Below are 22276 nucleotides of genomic sequence, written 5' to 3'. Positions count from 1 at the left end.
TTTTGCACACATAACACTACGAAACAAACTGCTGAGTGAAAATCTCAGCCAAAATGTCTGTTCGGAGCTTTGCCAGATTTGTTCATAGTTCTTTAAACAAAGGCGTCATTCTAGAAATCAAGATTTTGAAGACTCACTGTACCCATCTCTTCCATTCCACCAACTTTTGAGGCCAATTCTGTCAATTTTATCCAAATATGATGAAGCACTAGACTTTCTCCAAGCTATCAAGTTTCTATAAGGTCTGTGAGAACAGTTGGTTTGTTGCCTAGGGAAATTCAAGGATTTGTGTTGTACCAAGGGTATTAGTCTGAGAGGGTAAGACTACAGTCATAATCTATTCCTCTGCAGTACCTTTATAGCTGAAACTCTTGAGCTAGCTGGAAATGCTGTCTGGGAAAACAAAAACAAAAATAGAAAGACTAGGAACCTCCATTGGCACGTTTCATAGGAAGATAAGAGACAAAAGAGTGTCCTCTCACTCAAGGCTGGGTTTTATTCAACACCCAATGCAAGAAAATAAGTCCCACAGAGCCAAGGGTAAGTCATACTATAGCTTGATTAGGGCCAGATTTGGACCCATTCTCAAACTTCCTCCAAGAATAACTTTAAAAAAAAAATTTTTTTTTCTCTTTACTGCAGGACATGCAGTAAACCTCAAAGGAGATTTTTGAAGGAGCATGAGACAGTTTTGGAAGTGTTGATTAAGGCATTCTTTCTAGGGGCAGAACTGGAGAAAGCACAGAGATACTTGTTTGAAAATGATCCTGATGAATGATGAGGCCCAGAATGAGATCAAGAAAGCAAAATGAGATCAAGACAGCATTTGAAGAGAGGTGTGGGTCTGGAAATGTGGGAAGGGTCACTTGTGGAAACAAGTGTTGCATGTATGAAGTAATAGATGAAAGGAAACAGTGGATGTGTGTTTTGGGAGGAGGACATCCCAAGCATCACAGCACTCCTGTTAAAAAGGCTTCTATAGGCAAGTGGTCTTGGAGCAGCTCCAGGCATGACTAGTAAACCAGACAGAGAAAACCTTCTTTGTTAATGCCTATATTTTGACTTGCTGGACTTTTCCTTCTCTTCAGGACTGAGGAAGCTCAATCAATGCATTTTAAAATCAAAGACCAAAGAGGTTTACAGAGGCTTTGTGATGGAGCTATGAAATTCACCTCATCCATGATGACCCCATTTAGAAAACTGGCACACAGAAAACATGGACTGAGTTAACTTCTTTAGAGCTGCAGGTGGAGAAAGACTTGCCTGAGATCACTGTAGCAGTTAGGGTTGAACTTTTCAACTGGACTGCCCGTATCATCAGGGTTTGAGTGGTACTGCCAATGCCCTAGAGTACAAGAGACTTTTTAATGACCAAAGCCAAAGTCCTTAGAGCTTTTAGACACAACTTCTTCATCCCACTGAATTGTTTCAGCCTAGGAGAAATTAAAGCATTAATATTGTAGGACTGATGAATTTTGATGCAGCTGACTCACATTATGAGTAAACTGTTATATGAAAGCAAACATGTTGAACAGAAAGCCTTAAGTGACTTTTTTTTTGATCAGAAAAAAAAAACCCAAATCATATTTCATAGTGACATAAAGTGGTAATGTCCGGGCTCTCTGCTAGAATTTGTTTAGCTTAATAATGGAGTCCAAAATGAAGCTATAGTCACATAAATGCTTCAATATAATAACAGTTTAAGGAATTTTAAGAAAAAAATAGCTACTTTATTGGTAACACTTATGCTTGTCTTCTACTATATTCTTTATTGTCTTCTTTTCTGCTCAACTGAACCTGTGACTTCCTTAGAAGACTTCACTGTCACTCATCAGAGTCATCTCACACAGATAACAAAGAGCTATTTTAGTATTATCTAATCTGAGCCTAATCTATGAGTGCTTCTGAAAACATGAGCTACCTGTTTTTGTAAGAGAACTGCAACTAGAGACTAAAAGCGTACCTAACATTCAATATTATCTAAACGTTCCCTTCAGTTAACTAAAGTAGGTGATAAGACAAAATTTTCTTTTAGAACAGTTGTTCCTCAGAAAAAAAAATCATATTCTCCTGCTTTTTAACAGTACATCCAGTAAAAGTGATATCTCTTCCTAAGTTCCCATCTCTATTGCATACAAGAGGTATGCATGCAACTTTTAAAACATATTTTTGAAGATAGGTGTGTGAGAAGGTGTATGAGAGAACAAATAAAAATATTAAAAAAATAATTAGAAAAGTGCAGTTATTGGTATGAAGTTTGATAACTGGAGCCCACCTGTATGTGTCATGAAATAGGTTTATCAGGAAGGTCCTCAATGTCGTGTCCTTCTGCCTGTGGAGAGAAGTGAGTGCATTTTTCTGAGATGATCCTCATGTGAAACAAACACTTCTTTTCCTGAGATCGCAGAAGACAGTAGCTTAGGTTGCAATGCATCTCAGGATAAGATAAATCTCCACATCTAATCATAGGAATCACACTGTCACACCCATTCATGAATAGACTGGATTCTCTAGGTGCAATTAAGCTGATGTAACTGCAGCCTTTTGAAGATGTGGTTGCAAGTCTCAGTTGATTAGACTCCCTCTACAGTCAGGGCAGGGACAGGCAGCTCTACAACATGATTGAGTCTGTCTAGGGGCCTTAAAAAAGCAGAGTTTTAAATCAAGGCACAGCCCCATGTCTGTAACTCCGCTGTATGCAGACTCCTCCTCACCTTTAGTATCAAGATGAGAGCCCTGGTTAGGAATTCATTGCTCTTTTCTCTACAAAGGGTTTGAGTTTTGTAAATCAAGATATTTTTCCTGCTCATGGTTGTTAAGCTTCCCTTTCTCTCTAACACATAAATAAAGCTGGTGTAATTGAATCATAAGGTCTTGTGCTCTAACATTTCTGTCTGGTTATCATTTCCTACCCCATCTCTGACTTGTCTCATTGAGCAAAAGGTAAGAAAGAATTTTTGTGGATCATCAGTACACCTGTGGGTACTAGATGTATGGCTACATATTCCTACCTGTCTGTACTTAAACTACTTCTGAGTTGATAACATCCTACTGTTTAATCGGTTCAAGCAATTCTCTCTATCTCCCTTCCCGCCACCCCTCCACCCCCACCCCCAGTTTCTATAGCTCTTGTTCACGCAATTTTTTCAATTTTATTGCAATAATTTTCAGCCATATTGGAAACTGAGTTGCAGCACACGAGTACACAGGAACATGAAAGATAAGCCTCTGCTGCACTTGGGAGCTCGCTGTTTAGAAAAAGCAAGCTTTTAGCCATCTCCTACTGCACGTTGCTGGTATGTGCAGGTATTGGCTGGAATATTGCACCTACCAAAGGGCAATGAGCTGCTAATGGTGAAAGTGCAGTTTTTATTATCTGTTAGCTTTAGGGAGCAGATGACTAAAGTCTATAAAAAAGGAAAATGAAAGTATATATGTTCAGGTAATACCAGCAAATTGTGAAGAGACAAAGATTCCTCACTGCCATAATCCATGATGAACTTAAAATGGATACTTTGGATCTTGCTATTCAGGTAAGGAATTAAAGTTTCTCTGAAGCAGAACTGTGCCCGATGAGGGTTTTAGGATTGCTTTGCATGAGTGCTGAGCCAGAGGTTTGCTATTTGCAACCCCCAGCAGATAATTTCATTTCAGAATTAAAAAGGGTTCTTTCTAGCCTGGATTTATGGGAATATGTTATTGTCATTTGTGGGTGCCATTTTAATGATATGTTAAAGATCATTTAAGTTCCATTTTATTTACAACCTCATTGTAAAGAATAAAATAATCTGCTTCCCTAGGAGCGGGTAATATAAATCTGATCTATGATTATGGTTTTTCATCAGCTGCTATGTGCCAGCAACCTTTATTAAAGAGGAGATTAGTCACTGAAATACTACTTGTTATTTTCTAGGTTGCTTGAAAGAGGTAGTCTGCTGAAACTGTTATGATGGATGGAGTTGTGTTTTCCATGTAATATGCTGATTCCAACATTTATTTGCACTTATGAAAGAAACTTATTTTGCTCTTTTTGTTTTGGAGATATAGACTCATCGTAACGAGTCTATTATGTTTGCCTGGTGGGTATATACCAATATATTTTCTAATATATAACATGTCATATATATTTTAATGAATGAAGTGTAAGTCAGGTATAAATTAATTGCATCATATCATTCTGTCACTTCTAATCAGCAAAACAGATGTAGATTTATACTTTCATGAGTGTGTTTAAAGTTGAGCTTTGCTTAATTTTCCAATTGGTAAATGGTGAAAATTATTGTGGCATTCATTTTTTTTCTTTCCTCTTTTTTAATCATTTTTTACCCAGTGTATGAGCACCTTCAGCTTTATTGGACAGGAGTGTAAATCAGAAATAAATCACAAGCAAGACAACCAAGACTCTGTAGCTTTGTTGCAGTTTTAAATCCTTTTTCTTCTTCATTCAGTCTAGATCTTGGAAAAGCTAACTGCATTCCCGTGAGTGGTCAATAGTTCAACGAAAATACGAATTAATAGGTGTATAGATTGCAAAAATGGGTGTGGTATTCCACATTCACATGAGTGATCCCTAGCTTCCATTTCTCTTTATTGCTTTATGAATCTCCTTTGTTAGGAGAGCATGTAGCTTAATCTCCATAAGGAAGCAAGTACTGAATGTATTCTACAGGCCTTGCATTGAGACAGAAATGTTTCTGACCTCTAAGGAAAGCAGTCCATACCCATGCTGAGCTAAGTGAGACTGAACGTTAGTAATATAAAATGGCTTGGGTTTTTTTGTTCGATTTTGTTTTTTTTTTAAGTTCCTGTGAAAAGCTCTGGGTGGGAGAAAATACTGACATTATATACTTAAAAAAAAAAGACCTGTTGAGACATTGGGTGAGGTTTCCCTCACCAAGATTTACAGCCCTTCATGTTGCACAGCAGCGTATCAATCCTGACTTCTTTATAGTTGCCAGAAAAGTCACTTCATCTTATCTGCTTCTCTGCAAGGATCCGAATGTCGTTCATTAACTCATATACTACTATGTCTACTCTGAGATGGTAGAGTTCAGGATCCTATAAGGAGGAAGCAGGGTAAAAAATAGGATCACAATCCTGGACTTGAGGAGAGCTAACTTTGGCCTCTTCAGGGACCTACTTGGAGGAATCTCATGGGACAGGGTCCTAGAAGGAAGAGGGGTCCAAGCAAGCTGGTTAATATTCAAGCATCACCTCCTCCAGGCTCAAGACGGGTGCATCCCTCTGAGGAAGAAGTCGAGCAAAGCGGGCAAGAGACCTGCATGGCTGAGCAAGGAACTCCTGGCCAAACTCCAGCAGAAGAAGGAAGTCTACAGAATGTGGCAAAGGGGACAGGCCACTTGGGAGGAATACAGGGACGTTGTCAGAGTGTGCAGGAAGGCTAGGTGATGCTACAAGGAAGGCTAAGGCCCTTTTGGAGTTAAATCTGGTAAGAGATGTCAAGGACAACAAGAAGGGCTTCTTCAAATCCATCAGGAGCAGAAGGAAGACTAGGGCAAATGTGGGCCCACTACTGAGTGGGGTGGGTGCCCTGGTGATGAAGGATATTAGAGAAGGCAGAGTTATTGAATGCTGCCTTTGCTTCAGTCTTCACTGCTAAGGCCAGTCCTCAGGAATTCCCGACCCTGGGGACAAGAGAGAGAGAGTCTGGAGAAAGGAAGACTCTCCCTTGGTGGAGGAGGATCAGGTTAGAGATCTTTTGTCCAAACTTGACATCCATAAATCCATGGGCCCTGATGGGATGCACCCCCGAGTGCGGAGGGAGCTGGTGGATGTTATTGCTAGGCCACTCTCCATCCTCTTGGAAAGGTCCGGGAGATCAGGAGAGGTGCCTGAGGCCTGGAAGAAAGCCAATGTCAGCCCAGTCTTCCAAAAGGGCCAGAAGGAGGAGCCAGGAATCTACCGGCCTGTCAGCCTCCCCTCCATCCCTGGAAAGGTGATGGGACAGCTCCTCCTGGAGGTCCTCACTAAGCATGTGGAGGACAAGAAGGTGATCAGGAGTAGTCAGCATGGCTTCAGCAAAGGGACATCATGCTTGACCAATCTGATAGCCTTCTCTGTCGGAATGAGTGGCTGGGTAGGTGAGGGCAGAGCAGTGGATGTTGTCTCCCTGGACTTCAGCGAGGCTTTGGACACTGTCTCCCATCCCATCCTTGTAGGTAAACTCAGGAAGTGTGGATTGGATGAGTAGAGAGTGAGGTGGATTGGGAACTGGCTAGATGGCAGAGTTTAGAGGGTTGTGGTGAATGGCGCAGAGTCAAGTTGGAGGCCTGTAGCTAGTGGTGTCCCCCAGGGGTCAGTGCTGGGTCCAGGCTTGTTCAATGTCTTCATCGATGACCTAGATGAAGGCACAGAGTGCACCCTCAGCAAGTTTGCTGATGCTACTAAACTGGGAGGAGAGGCTAACACACCAGAAGACTGTGCTGCCTGTTCAGAGGGACCTGGACAGGCTGGAGATCTGGGCAGAGAGGAACCTCAGGAAGTTCAACATAGGCAAGTGCAAGGTCCTGCACCTAGGCAGGAATAATCCCATGCACCAGGACAGGCTGGGGGTTGACTTGTTGGAAAGTAGGTCTGCCGAGAAGGACCTGGGTGTGCTGGTGGACAACAAGTTAAGCATGAGGCAGCAATGTGGCCTTGTGGCCAAGAAGGCCAATGGGATCCTGGGGTGCATTAGGCAGAGTGTTGCCAGCAGGTGGAGGGAGGTGATCCTGCCCCTCTCCTCAGCCCTGGGGAGGCCTCCCCTGGAGGACTGTGTCCACTTCTGGGCTCCCCAGGACAAGAGAGACCTGATAGTAGTGGAGAGAGTCGAGTGGAGGGCTACAAAGATGATGAGGGGACTGGAGCATCTCTCCTCTGAAGAAAGGCTGAGGGAGCTGGGCCTGTTTAGCCCGGAGAAGAGAAGACTGAGAGGTGATCTCATCAATGTGTAGAAGTATGTGAAGGGGAGGTGTCGAGAAGATGAGGCCAGTCTCTTCTCCGTGGTGCCCAGCAACAGGACAAGAGGCAATGGGCAGAAACCGAAACCCAGGCAGTTCCAGCTGAACCTGGGGAAAAACTCCTTTCCTGTGAGGGTGACAGAGCATTGGAAAAGGTTGCCCAGAGAGGTAGTGGAGTCTCCTTCACTGAAGATATTCAAAACCCATCTGGATGTGATCCTGGGCAATATGCTGTAGAGGCCCCTGCTTGAGCAGGGAGGTTGGACTAGATGATCTCCAGAGGTCCCTTCCAACCTCAACCATTCTGTGATTCTGTGATTCTGTGATAGGGGAAATGAATACCACTCATCACTGCTTCCACTGAGCATATGGGCCTGAAATAATCCCTTGAATGCAAATGGGGGTACTTAGGTCAGGAATATCTCAAGTTAGATCTCTGGTTTCAAAGAAGGTAAGACCTTGCATCTGCTAATTTTAAAAATGTGTAACCATTTTATTAAAAACAGTCTTTTGTTTAACAAAGACAGCAGAAGTTTTTACCTAGCAAGAATTGGTAAGAAAAAACACATATTGCGTTTCAGTGCAGAATAGATGCTCTCTATGGGGACTTGGAGATGACAACACCTTTCAAAGACCTCAGTCTGCCTCATGATCTCACTTGCCTAAGTTTAGATATTTAAACATCCTGTTGGAATTTGATATAGCCTCACATTATGCAGAGAAATTTTGGCATCCATCTGGAAGATTCCCATACACAGAGTGTCTTATGGACACTTGGGGACCAGGTCTGTGAAATGCCCTCAAGAGCGCACAAGACTCACAGCTATATAACAACCTTCTAAGGTTCTCAGAAATACCTCTCTCTCTCCCTCTCTCTCTCTAATAGATAAGCATGAATCTTAGAATCTCAGCTCAATTGCTTGACTTCCTTTAAAAACACCCTGTTCAGTCATTTTCTTGATTTCATTCAAAGGCAGGTACCTAAATATGTCTGAAGATTTGTCGCCGTGTCGCTTTATATACTATGATATATAGAAAAACATATGACTCTAGTTTCTAATTCAGTCTTCTCATTTTTTGTTTTGTACTTGAAAAGGTTTCAGGAATCTGATAAGATTTGCACTAGAAGTTTTGCATATTGATGTCTTCCCAATCTGCACAGTGATGGGTTCCACATTTCAGCGAGTGATGAATCCTCACATCATTATTTTCCTAAGGATAATTCATTTGGTCACAGGTAAATCTAGGTTCTAGTCTAACCACATTTTCATTTAAAAGGATATATAATTTCTTGGGCCATTGGATAGCTCTAGGAATAAAATAATAGTAGATTTGGGGGGGATTTTGGCAATATATATATTATTTTGCAACACAATATTCACAGCAATGTCTATTTTTTCATATATACATATGTATTCATACTATATATATATATTCCTAAATAATATTTGTAGTAACATTCTTGTTTTAAAAAGACTTTTAAAAGCAGACAGCCTCTATTCTCTCCATTCACTGGCCCAAGCCAGAATCAAACCATAGCATTACATAAAATCTTAAAACACTTCATTCATGCAGATTGCAGTGTTCACCTGGTTGATGAAGTAATTTAATCATCTGCACAGAGAAAGCCCTAGGCCAAGGCAATACTAAGGACTCGCTTAAACCTTCAATGCAGGATTATAAACAGAGCCAGAGACCTCCCATGACTGCTTTTCAGTGAGCTTCCTTCCTCTGTTTTGGAGCATCTTTTCAGCTCAGCTGGCCCTATCATGTTATCATGCTGAGAAAGCTCGGGTTCCTCTTTGTACCTCCCAGTGTAGAGTAGTAAGATGGAGGGGACAGTAAGTTTTGCAAAGGGCCATTGATATTATTGCTGTTAAAACTCAATGCGAAGGTTGTCTTTTTCATGACTGACTTTTTTTTTTTAACAAGCGCACCATATTTGAAAAGAAATCAACTTACTGTGGTGTGATTCATTGCCAAATGTCTCTATCTCAGTGAAAATATTATGGATCTCTGAAGTTAAATAGGCTGAATACTTTCTTTGTGGGTTCCAGCTTTAGAAAAGGAGCTAGCCTTTCTGCATGGTAAACAAGCCATTTCTACCTCTGCACCCACTGAACTCAGCATTTTCTTCCTCCCTGAGGTTAGTGCTGCATTCTCAGAGTAAGCAGGAGTGGTGAAGGGTGGCAGAGGCTGGCCTTCAGCTACAAAACTGTGCTTGTATATGCCCCTCTGGGCTTACAGAGATGTGATTCGATTATCGTCACAGGATGTCTTCCTCTTCAGTGCTTTGGCCTCATCAGTGTCTCATCAGTGGATTTGCCTTTACAGTGGGAGGATGATGTAGCTTACTGTAACTTAACTTCCTGGTCCAGAGCATTTTCTGATGTATTGATATTACCAGAGCAGAGCAGCTTCCTTTTTTTTACAGTCACGGATCTGACATTCCAGTTGCCTATAGGTTGTGCTAATGAGAACATCTGTTACAGATAAGATTTACATATATATTTCCTTGCAGGTCAGTTTAAAATCATTCCTCCTGACAATCCTGTCATTGGAGTCATTGGAAAAGGAGTCATTCTGCCCTGTCAGCTAAAAGCTAAGACAATCTCTGAGAGACTTTCTGTCCAGTGGATATTTACTACAAACTCTGAAAAAATTGATGTGAGCACCTATGATGGAAAAAACACACAAAATCCAGTTAGTGAAGACAAGAGATACCAGGGCAGGACAAATTTCTTCCATACCGAATTTAATAAGGGAAACGTATCTCTTTACCTGAAGAATGTCATGGTCTCTGACAAAGGGAAATACACCTGCAGTGTCTTTTTTGAGAACTGGTATGATGAAGTGGTTGTTGAACTGAACGTGGCAGGTGAGCACAATGGCAGGAATTTTCTGCTTCTTTCTCAGCCCAGTTGCGCAAGGCCAGTAAAGACTATGGGGCATTACTGTGTTGGATTAATCTCACCCACCCTTAGGCGTGTGAAAGCTTGGCATCTGTTATAAGCTGGGCTACCTGCATTGCCAGCAGACACTGGAATGTCACTGGTGTCTTTCTACCACCTCTTACAGAGGACAGTGTTGTCCAACTTTGTTTTACCAGCAGGTTTCCCGTCAGGGCAATGCTACTTCTTATTTTGTTGTTGTTCAAGTTGTTCCTGGAAATACTAAGGATCAGCCCAAAAATCTGCCTCAGTCGGGACTGCAGTAGGAAATTCCCTCAAATCTAGAAGCCTCTTTTTATCAAAAGCCATGATTTACTCCCCCACAAGACCATGGCCTCAGTAACCATCTGCCAGAATCTGTACTACCAAGGCAAAGAGGAGCTGCTCCAATACATATATTGCATATAAATGTCTCAGTTTTAATGTAACACAGGAAGAACTATTTAATCAAAGTTAAAGGTCCAATTTGGTTGAATTTACAGGCTATGTTTGCATATAAATCTAGGGCACACCTTCCCATCATGTACTGTTTGGTCAGGGAATATCTATTATTTTCTGGGGTTTTTTGAGTGTATTTGCTTGTCTTTCTATAGCTACAGGTGATGAATCTTCTATTTTCCTGAATGGTCATGTGGGTCAGGGTATTGGCCTCACCTGCAAGTCACAGGGATGGTTTCCAGAGCCCATAGTAGTATGGCTGGATAGCAAAGGAGACATGCGGAAGGAGGAAGTGACCATCCAAAACACGAAGACATCTTCAGGCCTTTTTGATGTCGTAAGTTCCATGAACCTAGAACCCAGATCTGACATGGAAGTCTCCTGCAGAATAATCAATGACTTACTCAATACAGCACGTGAGTCCCGAGTCCTGTTTTCAGGTGAGTGACTTCCAGGCTCAACTGTTGTCAAGACCAGCTGGTAGGCTGCTTTCCATTGTCTCTCCATTGACCCTAGAGTAATCATGGACACCCAGCCCAAGCACAAATGACTAATGTTTAGATGATAAGAAGTCCACTTTTATGCTTTAAATTTCTTCCTATATTCAAGAGGTATCTTAGCTATAAAATCTAGTGCAGAGCTCTCATATGCTGTCACCTGAAAGCACTATGCCAATATGGAGCGGGAAGGATTTAGAAGTGCTGATGGGGATAGCAAAACTTCTACATTGCCTCCAAGATACCCAGTAGAGTGACCTGAGAGACAGCAAGAGTATACTGATAGAAAACGCTGAATGTCTGCTTCCCTCCCTGCTTCTGTCCTCAGTATCACTGTGATTATGCTGAGCTTCAGGATGTGCCTCCCTCCAGTTTGGATTCCTTGTCTAGAAAGAAGACAACTTTAATTTAAAAGTGAAGATGGGGTAGTTACCTTTTTCTTCTGAAGCACAACTGAACATGGTTTTGCTTTACAAAAAACTATATCTAGTGGTTCAGTAGTTAAAATACTGGCTCCAGACATGGGCTGTTCACCATCTGTCCCTATAGGGAGGCAGTTTCTCTACCATGACTCTATCCTTAATGAATGTGGGTATATGACATGTAGGAGCACAATCTGATTGTTGACTGATAGGCATCTAGCAATATCTCTGATGCCCTGAGGTATCAGATCAGCACAGGGATGGTTTGGGATTGAGGGGAGATCTGCAGCCTTCAGGACTGACAGCTGGAGGACATGAAGGTTACCTTACAGCAAATAAAATGGCAGTAGACAACTAACTTTTGGCCACTGGAGCCTGTCTTAACTGTCTCACAATCAGTAAGTGAAAGTAACATTGTCTATATTTTACAGATGTCTTCTTTCCTTCCGCTTCACCTTGGATGACTGCCTTCCTTGTAATTTTATTTCTTAATGTAGCTGTTATTGCTGCTATAGCTTACAAACTGAAGAGTAAGTATTTCCATTTATAACAGCTGATACGGAAGCTTTTCATCTATAATGCAAAACACAGTTAATGAAAACTTAAATAAACCTGTTAGCATCAGATTCAGAAAGAAGCATACAGGAACAAGAGGGAGGGGGAAGAAAAAGGGTACGTACACAGTTAAAAATGGAGTATGGATGGAGGTTGCATGTGTGTGAATCCTCAATCAGGAGATCACATCTATGAGAAGCCATTTTGTATGATCACAGACGTTCAAAAGCACAGGAAATGATTTTAGTTTTTAGAATAGTGTATTTTCGAAAAATTTCTCATTTTGAAATTATAATACAATGCTAAAAATAGTCCCTTTTCCTAAAATGAAGAAATAAATACATGTTTCTTTGCTTGCTTTTCCAGGTAATTCTAAAAGAACACTGGATGCAAGTGAGTAATAAGGGAGCTAAATATAAACTCAGATGAAAGTATTTTAGAAGAAAAGTTTATGCTCCTTGTTGCTGACTCAGAAGCAGTTTCTTGAATTATAGGAGCGATAATAATGAAAGCATGATCAGTATTCAGGTATTTCAATTTTGTTATGCACCAAGGTGAAGTGGGGATATTAGAACACCGATCAGCACCGAGTGCTGCCATTCCTACTTCAGCAAGGACAGTTACTTCCTTCACTCTTGGGCAGATCTAGTTGCCAACATACATAATAACTGGAGTAGTGTCCTGGTATGTGCACTCCAATATAGTTGTCTCCTCCTATTGCTCCAGAGCCAAGAGTAAACTGTGAGTTCACTCAACAATTCCTTGAGACAAAAATAGATAAATTTAAAAAAATGATTATACTGCTATGTCAACATCAGTTAACAAATCCAATACAAAGGTTTTATAAACTGCCTGAAGGCAGGAGGTGTTGCCTGTCTGCATGTGAAAATTCTCCTTGTCTCTAGCATTTGTCCAGGTTAGAGGATATAGCAGTGCTTATTCAATATACACAGTGCCAGTGTTGCTGTTCCAGTAGCACATTTTTCTTCAGGCAGTTCTAATGTCTTCTGGTACTGAAATATTGCTCTATTAAAATAAATTACCTTCTCTACAGAAATTTTGGGTTCATTTTTAACTGACATTTGAGATCCTTTGATTAGTTTCCCTTATTATTATTACTGTTTTATTGTATTGTTAGTGGAAGTTTAAGGGAGTAAATAATATTGCAATATGATTATTTTTATTTTCAGAACAAAACAAGAAGAAGATGGAAACAGGTAAATATGCTTTGAAAACTGTGAGGGTACCCCGAAAACAAAAATTCAAAGATTCTACTTTAGGGCATTTTGATTTCTTTGACATGAATTTCAAGAGTATCGGTCCTTATTTATACAAAGAATTTAGTCACAATTAGCCACATTATTCTTAATAACAACCCCTCCACAGATAGTCCAAAGGAGACTTACTCACTTAGGGTAATCCTGTGATGCTTTCAAGATAAGGAACATAGCAGCAAGAGACCACAAAGGACTATGGGGTAATCAAGTTTAGGGAAAGATCTTCTAGTTTTCTCCCGTATGAAAGCTCCTGTTCTTCTGGTGATCCTATGAGTTCTGCTCTGTCCTGCTCTGAGTTCATCATTCTTGAGCAAAGGTGAATGGACAGAGTGATTGCACTAATAGATTGAGATATAACCTCATTGATTCTTTCTTTGCACTGAAAATGCTATTGACCTATCCCCGGTTCATGTTCATTTTTTTCATAGCTGAATCATAGTCATTCTCATATTCTGTTCTTTTGTCTCTTCTGTCTTGACCTGCTAATAATTCCCCAGGTTACAAGAGAAATAAACTTTTAAACAATACACCTTGTACTGTTTAGTGCTAAATTGCATCCAACACCTTTGACTCTAACCCTCCAGTCCGTACAGTCTAACCTGAATAAAGAAGTAACAATTTTGGCTGTGATTTCTGCAATTTCTTTGCAGCATCAGCAGATGTATTTCTTGTTTAAGCCAAATAACAATAATTGTAAACCAGATAGATCTCAAATGTGCTCTAATTCAGACGAATCCGGTTTTCCCATTTTGGCCTGATATTTCCCTTTCAGTTTACCAGTGAGATTCAGTTTACTTAAGTGTCTAAAATAATAGAGGTCTCAGGGTCTCCCTGTGTTCCTTTATAGTCAACTGTGAGAAACAGGCATGTTCCGAGAGATATTAATTCAAACTATTTTAGGCAGCTATTATTGGAGGAAATGCTTTTTGGGCGTAGATTTCATACACTGACTGTAAGGGACATATAAAGCAACTAGATGAGCTTGAGACATTCATCTCTAAAATACCTAAAAGAAGTCAAACGAATGTTATCTCATCTCTATAGCCAGGTACTAACTCTCCTCAGAATGTGCTAACTGACCCACCTGCTTTCTATTTGATATCATAGTTCTCCATTTGACTCGACGTTCTGTACTTTACCAAAGCCCCAAGAGCTTAGGGCAACCATAGCTGGCCCTACAGTAACATATTACTGAAGAAAAAGAGAGTAAGGACACTCAAGAAAAAAAATGTCATTTATTTTTAAAAATCTCCCTCTTGTTAAGTTTACCCTAAATATTTGAAATTCTTCATTCATCAAGTCTTTGGCCACCTTGTACCATCCTCAGCTTGATAAATTTACCAGCCATCCTCACTAGTAGATTAGCATGTCCTTGTTCTTGCATCTTTCTGGAATGAAAATCGTATATACCTTGTTATGTTGTTGAATCTTTACTTCTAGCTTGGATCTAGCAATGGATATAGCAATGTCTGGATACCTCATTTTCTTTCTCTATCCTGTCTGCAGAATCATGTTCAGCATCATCTTACATAATGAATACATAGAAAAAATATTTCTTTAGCATTGTGACCATATGTAGATTGTTTTTAATCCTTATCCCTTTCTCTCTGACCAGCATAACAACTTATTTTTGTGTTATATCCTTCTATACGACAGAAACAACTGTTAATCTGTTAAAATACCCTTTTCAAAGACTAAATCATCTGGATTTTCAGCAGTCTTCACCTTACTGCTACAGTTCCTGGTTTTCAGGATAATGATTTCTGTATAAATTAATTTTTGTTTGTTTTTCAGTCCATTTTTTTTCCTGGTCCCACGTTTACCTATGCTTCATCATCTTCTTTACATCACCAAAACCTACCAAAGGAAAAACACAGAATTTAACTTAAAAAATGATGCTTAATCTTCTGTCAAAATAAGTAATCAATTAATTAATTTTTAAAAGCGTTTATCTTCAGGTGTCTGTGATCCCATAAAATCTGATATATGATATAAGCAAATGTTCAGTTTAAAAGTTACTAGTGTGCCTTGCTTCATAAGTGATGGGGAAGTTTTACTCTATACTAGATGGTTATGTGATTTTACTGAACCATAGAAAGAAAGGGAAAACTGCCCTGTTCATAAGGGGCAGAATTCTAACTAACTGGAAAAATAAATCAAGCCCTCATGTACTCCTTAGCTATTCATATTACTTACACATTATTTAGCTAGTAGTACAGAAATTGTCTCATCAACTAGAAGACAAATTGTAAGTGCAAGTATCATGTGAAACTGTTGGAGTAATAGCTATGTACTGTTTCTTTCAGAAAAAGAATATCTGAAAGAAGCATTAGGTAAGCATACAGTTGTTCACGTTCGTTTTAGTACTTTGTGTGTGCATGCTTTTTATATCCCTGAAAACTGTCAGCTTTCTAGTTTGATCAACTTCATACATGGTAGTAAATCTTCAAGATCATATACAAGAGCAAATGAGCTGTAGAGCATTCCTTTATGAAATACTTATGGATGTGTCTATTCCTTTTAACAGAAGTTTTTATTATCTGTTTGACTGTAAATTAAAAGATTCAGAACACCTATATGATCTGTTTTCCATGCACTTAGTGCAGATTTAATAAATGAGGACAATGGAATAATTTAAAAGCTCATTTTATCATTTTTAACTTTTAAACTAAACTAACTGTTCACTCTCCACCCCAGTAATATTTGCTCTTTTTCTTCTTCTTTTGTTGTTGTTTTTGATCAAATTAGAGACAGAGGAGAAAACAAATAAAGGAGGTAAATATAATTCTACAGTTGAAACCATTTTAATCACAACTTACAGGCAGACATATATGACAATGAAAATAAGCTACTTCTTTTAAAATGACGGCAGCTTATTTTTATATGAATCGCTGGTATTTCTATTTCATTTTCAGTCACTGCTCAAAATTATTATTTAGTGTGGTTCTGCCGTAAGACGCTTTTCTATCCATAAAGGAATATATAATCTTTGCACCTGAGTTGCTATCTGTACTGCTATCCATACTGAAGTTTTTTGAAGTTCTAACTTATAGCTCCTGTTCTAGCTAATAACTAGCTAACTGCTCAGCTGTAACTAGGATAACAGAGCCCAAAACGTGCAATCAGTTTCTATGTCCTGAGAAATATTGGCTTGGGTGCATAACCGACTACAAAGTAAGTACTAAGGAAAATGCAATCTTATGTTTATGCTCTTCCTTCTACGTCATTGCCAGTCCTTAGCTTACCCGCTGAGATATCCACCTAGAAAGGACACATACTGTCAATACTCGAATGAGGACCCACACCTTTTGGATGAGCAGGCCTTATGAAGGCCATCCAGAAGACTCTATGGCATCTCAGATGCCGTTAGACAACCTGTGCTTATGAATCCCACAATAAGGAGGATACTATCAATGCTTTCATTACAATGGTCAGTATTCCTAAGTGCACCTAGAGAACAGTCACACCCAGAAACAGACACCTGCATTGGGTCACCTGAACCTGCACACCAACTCTTTTGAATATATTCATTGGGACAGCAATTCAGTTGTTTGTACATGGATATCCAGATTCTATGGAGGTGCCACGAGGATTCCTACCCAGGCACCACCTCACACTCCAACAGGACACATATGTCCTGTTTGTCCTGAGTGGCATTTGCCAGTTCTTTATAGATGCCTTAAATAAATTATAGCATATCAGACCGCACTGAAGACTTATATTGGGGAGGAGGGGCACAGTACAATGCTTGCAGAACATAGAAACTCTGCTGCATAGGTGTGCTAATATATACCTGAATCTTATTCACATGATATACTTTTAAGAATTAAATTTGACATATTTTAACACTGCACATTTTAAAGTGAAAATCTTAATCTAAGTTAAACTCTTCATATGGTGTAGCTGAAGATAGAATTATTTCTGTTCTCGCCTCTTAATGATTATCTTTATTTAACTCATTGAAGCTATTCTTTTACAGCAAAGGCTGAAAACAGAAAACGTCTTGGTAAGAAAATATGTCTTAAATAAATCTTGCATTCTTAAGAACCTTAGAAACAGCACAGCTAGTGAGCATGGAGCCTGTCTATGCCTTCCCTGAGGGTGAAGCCCAGTGCAAATATCTCGTCACAATGAGATTCTGTTTCTTCCCTCACGAAATATGGCACTTAGCTCTCTCCCGGGATTATGAAAACTTCCTCGGTCAGAGGTTTGCCACGCCTAACACTACAACAAAGCTACGGACACCTATATTGTGTCGTGAGTCGTTACGTTACAAATCAGGTCTACCGGAACCACTGTGATGACAACCAAGAAGCAAGTCATCTCCTCGTGGTCACACGGCCCATGGACTTAACGTCCTCTGAAAGGCTTTCCAAATGCAAGCAAAGGCAGACCAAGTCTGAAGGCCCACCTTGTGTCCTTCCCCTTGGAATGCAGTCTCAAAAATTGAAATGGCTTGAAAAAAAAGTCCCCACGCTGAGTTTTGGGGCTGTCTATTCTTCTTTGCTTTGGAGCGTTCCTACTTTGAAAAAGGGGAACACGAAAGAGAGATAAAAATAGTGTTAATGATGGGCACGTCTTTCCCTTACAGCTCGATACCAGGTTGAGTTGGGTAAGTGGTTTCAAACATTTATTTTCTTGCTAGATGCACCGGTGCATTAAGTAGAGCAAAGCCAACACTCATGCAAAATCACAGGGATGGCAATAACTGTACGTGAGTAGATGGAATAGTTTCATCTGAGAAGCATTTCACTACCCCATAGCTTCATGAAACACTAATGTCCATTAGATTAACCTCGGAATCACAGAATGGTTGAGATCGGAAGGCACCTCTGCAGATCCTCTAGTCCAAGCCCCTGCTCAAGCACGGTCCTCTAGAGCATGTTGCCCAGGATCGCGTCCAGACAGCTTTTGACTATCTCCAGGGAAGGAGACTCCACTACCTCTCGGGGCAACCTGGGCCAGGGCTCTGTCACCCTCACCGTCAAGAAGTTTGTCCTCATGGTCAGAGGGAACTGCCTGTGTTTCAGTTTGTGCTCGTTGCCCCTCGTCCTATCTCTGGGCACCACAGAGAAGCGTCTGGCCCCATCCTCTTGACTCCCTCCCTTCAGATACTTGTACACATCGATGAGACCCCCTCCCCTCAGTCTTCTCTTCTCCAGGCTGAAGAGGCCCAGCTCTCTCATGTGAGAGAGCCTTTCTTCATGTGAGAGATGCTCCAGTCTCTCCATCATCTTTGTGGCCCTTTGCTGGACTCGCTCCACTAGCGCCATGTCTCTCTTGTCCATAACGTCCACAGCTTCATAGACTATTGACGACCATTTCTTTTTTCTAGATTTCTGGGAAGCTCAGAGCCACGCAGGTAAGCTGACCAGGAGGAAGGGCGGGGGAACGGTGTGGCCAGCTGTCCGAGTTTCCCTGAAACGACAATGCCTTGTTTCTAAAGGGGCACTGGCTGAGATGGAGTCAAAGGCATATGCCTTCACTTGACTTGACCTAAGGGAAACGAGGCCGGGCTGTGTGTGTTGGGAAGTGTGAGAAAAGGAGTTGCTGAAAGGTGTCACAGTAGGAAGGGGATGTCAAAGTAGGAGGGGGCAATTCTGGAGCGGACGGACAGCCCTGTGGAAAGGGAGAGTGAGATACGTACTCGAGAGCACGTGGGGAGAGAGCCACTGGGACTTGTGCCCTGAGAGAGGAGATGGCTCTGACAGCCGGAAGGTGCCTCTTTGCCCCTCAGCAATTGGATGCAGTGCTTTGGGGAGTGTTTAAGGTCTTTGCTGAATCAAGGCAGCCCTGCTCAGTTCCTGGAACGTTTCACCCCCTCGCGCCTTGCGGTCAGAGGTGCCCAAGTCACCCCGCTAACGGGCTTATCCTCCTTTTCCCTTCCAGTACCCATTACTGTGAATCCAGACTGCCGAGAGCTAGAGCTCCGAGTGTCTGGAGCGCTGGACACCAAGAGCCACGCCTCTGAATCTGCTGAGCTGAGCGCTGCCTCCACAGTCCCCGTCCTGGTGGGGCAGGAAGGGTTTACAGCTGGGAAACACTACTGGGAGGTGGAGGTGGAGCAGCAGCAGGACTGGGTGCTGGGCGTAGTGAGGGAGAAAGGGGAACAAGAGGAGGGAGGACTACTTCCCACGCAGGACTACTGGGCTCTGCACAGATCCCAGGGAGAGCTTTTCGCTAGCGAAGGAGACGTTAGGGTTGAGAAGGAGCAGCTGCGGTGTTCGGTGATTGGTGTACTTCTGGACTTGGAGGAAAGTCAAGTCAAATTTTACGAAGCAGTGCAGATGCTTCTCCTAGTGACAATCCCTATAAGCCTTGCAAAGGAACCTGTAGAGATGTTTCACCCGTTTGTACCCAGAAGGGAAGGGACGTTCACACCTTTTGCTATCCGCCCAGTCAGAATTCCTGTTCCATTAAAAGCTCTATGAATAGGACTGCAGGATCAAATAGATTAGAGAAAGAAAGTTCAGTGGGAGGAAGAGGGGAAAACTTAAGATCTCAGACATCAGTAGTGTAAAATTAATCTAGAGGAAACATGCCATTGAAAGAAAAGCAAAACCAAGAGAAAATAAGAAAGGGGGGGAAAAAAGAATTGGATAATGTAAATAAGTTTGGGATCATAGAGTCATAAAATCCTAAATAGATGTCTGAGTTCCCATAACGGGTCAGGAAAGTCTTGCCGTTACAACAGTGGTTTTAGTTAACTGAAGAAAGACTTGGCAATTTAGGCAGTGTTATAGAGCCTTCCTTGCCTACTGCTCCAGAAGGATTTGGGTCACCTTTAAGTCCTCTGTCATAACTGCTAGCCCAGTGTCCTAGTGCATGTCAAACAGCACCTGTCTTTAAATAATGTAAGTTTTACCCAATGTTTCACCTTTATGTTCAAATCAATGCCCTCTCTAAAGTTAGGCAAGCAGAATTTTCCTCTCTCATTATCAAGAAGATAAATTTGTTTTGAAGAAAAAGAGGTGGTCTTTGAAAATTTTTTCTTAATCTTTTTTTCTTTTTTAGCAAATGGTACAGAGTGTATTAGCATAATTATTGTAGTAAAAAGTGGCAATGATAGGTCATGATTGCCAATAATGTGCTAAAGTTTAAAATATTACAGGAAAATGCTCAGAAAGTAAAGGTAGTGGGAACCCTTCCTTGCAGATATATTTAAGTAATAGTTTTAAGGTCAAACAGGAAAGGTTATGAATAAAAAATTATTTTTAAATAAAAGCCTTTCATCCACTAAAAAACTCCTTCCCTACTTCCTATCTATCCAAACCAACTGAATTCAGATTCTGCTGTTTCTCTCACTGAAGCATTATAATTATGAAGAGACTCTAACTTTATGGTTTCCTGCATCACCAATCACTGACCAGCATGCTTTTCTGCTCCTTATACTGTACTCCAACCCAAACTTTTTATACCGGCAAGACTGAATGTATTTATAACATTAATCAACTTTTATCAGCAATGCAGCCTTTGTCAAATCAATGTTCCAATGTTCACTGATATATTTTGTGATCCAGCACATGGAAAACCAAGTTTCCATAGATGCAGATGTTTAATGAGCACTCCTTATAGAGCCTGCAGTATGGCTCTGGTGTGCCAGACTATAGTCCTGCCTTGACCTCCCCCCCAACAAGGTCAGGGATGCCTGATAGATTAGGCTGAGCAAGTGGTTTAAGAGAAACGTCCACGTTCTTTTGCATAAGGTAGCAAACACTCCATGAATCTAAGTCCTCTCAATTTTTTTGAAGTCAATGGATTTGGGCTGATGTACACTAACTAATGTTCTCACCTGTTTTTAAACAGTTTATTATATTAAAATCACTAAAGAAAATCTGCAGACTGCATGCTCAGTATTTTCACCAGAAGATTGACATGACATAGACGAGTGTAAAGGCTTTCTAAAGTGAGACTACAGATTGAGCGAGCAGGCAGATTTGTAGCATTTTAAGCTGTATAACTTGTTCCTTGATTGTTCTTCCTTCAAATATGGGACAGGTATTTGTTTCACTTAATGCTGAAGCTAACAGTGTAACTTCATCATACAACTCAAGGACCATTTCTGAAAATGTGTGTTGGGGCTAGCATGCACTATATCATTCCCAATCAGTGCTTTAACATACTTCTTTGACTGGGGGGGTAGGTGGCTTGGACTGAATATGGATCTTTTCTTTTATAGTTAGCTTTTTTCTACCCATGAATGAAGATGAAATCCTTTCAATTTTTACAGTATAAATTAGGTACATTTGCCACCTCCATTCTTCACGCACAGAATAAAAGGCGATGGTTTTTTAAAACTTGTACAGTCTGAATTCTCATGAATGGAGAAGTCTGTCAAAGCTTCTCCCCACCAGGAAGTTCACAAGTAAACATCCTTCTCGATGGAAACTTTACTCATTCCCTGGTAAGACTTTAATTGTTGTTGAGATATTTAGCACGAGCACAGAGGAAAAAAACTGTATTTCAATTTCCAGCACACACACACACAAAAAAGGAAGCTATTCGTTCAAAAGTCTTACACATCCTCTGAATCTTTTTCATTTCCCTTTTTCAAAATTGTTCCCTCTCTTTCACACCTAGTCCTTCACAGTTGCACTTATTTGTACATTTTCCAGCACTTCCAGGGAAACAAGGTTCTAAGTGCTCCTTCTCTCTTCCTCGGCCAGTGACAGCGAGGGATCTTTCATCTCTTTCTGCATCTCTGCAGAAAGGCGATCCTTAAAATTAAAATTCCTGAACTGTAACCTAGTTTGGGCAGAAAGCAAATCTGAGCTGAAAGGAACCGTTTTGCAAAACAGGTTTCTGAGGCTATGGATAGCACTTGTCTGCAAATGCTGTGCAGAAGTATCACTGATCAAAATAAGTCAGAGCTGAGCATTACTTCAAATGGCAATAAGTAAGAGTGTGGAAAGAGTTTGTTTTGATAGAAGCAAACACTCAGAGAGACAGGTAAAAAAATTCCAAGAGCTATGCTGGGAGGAAAATAAAATATATGAAAGATGATGAACTTACACACTGGACTGTGCACTTCTCATTGCCAGTGTGCACTTCCAAGCATCATAACATATATTTGTAAATTATCATCTCATCTTCCTCCAGTCTTCTCCTCTTTTAACTAAATCTGGTAAAACCTGCATGGTTCAGTATCTATCTACTGGTGTAAGCTCTATCCCATCA

At 40.7% G+C, this 22276-nt stretch overlaps 1 protein-coding gene across 2 annotated transcripts; it reads left to right on the top strand.

Annotated features, from left to right (window-relative positions):
* The first annotated feature begins 3403 nt into the window (after positions 1-3403).
* LOC104144149 (butyrophilin subfamily 3 member A2-like) lies at positions 3404-21373 on the top strand. Of its 2 annotated transcripts, XM_068923533.1 has the most exons (14): positions 3404-3533; positions 3914-4079; positions 8056-8196; positions 9481-9837; positions 10504-10788; positions 11699-11797; positions 12189-12215; positions 13013-13039; positions 15406-15432; positions 15848-15874; positions 17079-17105; positions 17691-17711; positions 18435-18461; positions 18989-21373. In XM_068923533.1, the coding sequence occupies exons 3-14, from the start codon at positions 8124-8126 to the stop codon at positions 19528-19530; spliced, it is 1539 nt and encodes a 512-aa protein (XP_068779634.1). In that variant the 5' UTR covers positions 3404-3533; positions 3914-4079; positions 8056-8123; the 3' UTR covers positions 19531-21373. The 2 variants fall into 2 exon arrangements, with proteins under 2 accessions (XP_068779634.1, XP_068779635.1); XM_068923534.1 differs by lacking the exon at positions 3914-4079 and having other exon boundaries at positions 3459-3533.
* The last annotated feature ends 903 nt before the right edge of the window (positions 21374-22276 follow it).

This window comes from Struthio camelus, chromosome 34, assembly GCF_040807025.1.
Source record: "Struthio camelus isolate bStrCam1 chromosome 34, bStrCam1.hap1, whole genome shotgun sequence".
Classification (NCBI taxonomy): Eukaryota; Metazoa; Chordata; class Aves; order Struthioniformes; family Struthionidae; genus Struthio; species Struthio camelus.
This window is presented reverse-complemented; position numbering and strand designations above follow the sequence as displayed.

Excerpts from the sequence above, each read along its gene's own strand:
- LOC104144149 (XM_068923533.1), top strand. The coding sequence starts at position 8,124 with ATGGGTTCCACATTTCAGCGAGTGATGAATCCTCACATCATTATTTTC. Across the intron at positions 12,216-13,012 it reads TAAAAGAACACTGGATGCAA|AACAAAACAAGAAGAAGATG; the intron begins GTGAGTAATAAG and ends TTTTATTTTCAG. Across the intron at positions 13,040-15,405 it reads CAAGAAGAAGATGGAAACAG|AAAAAGAATATCTGAAAGAA; the intron begins GTAAATATGCTT and ends TGTTTCTTTCAG.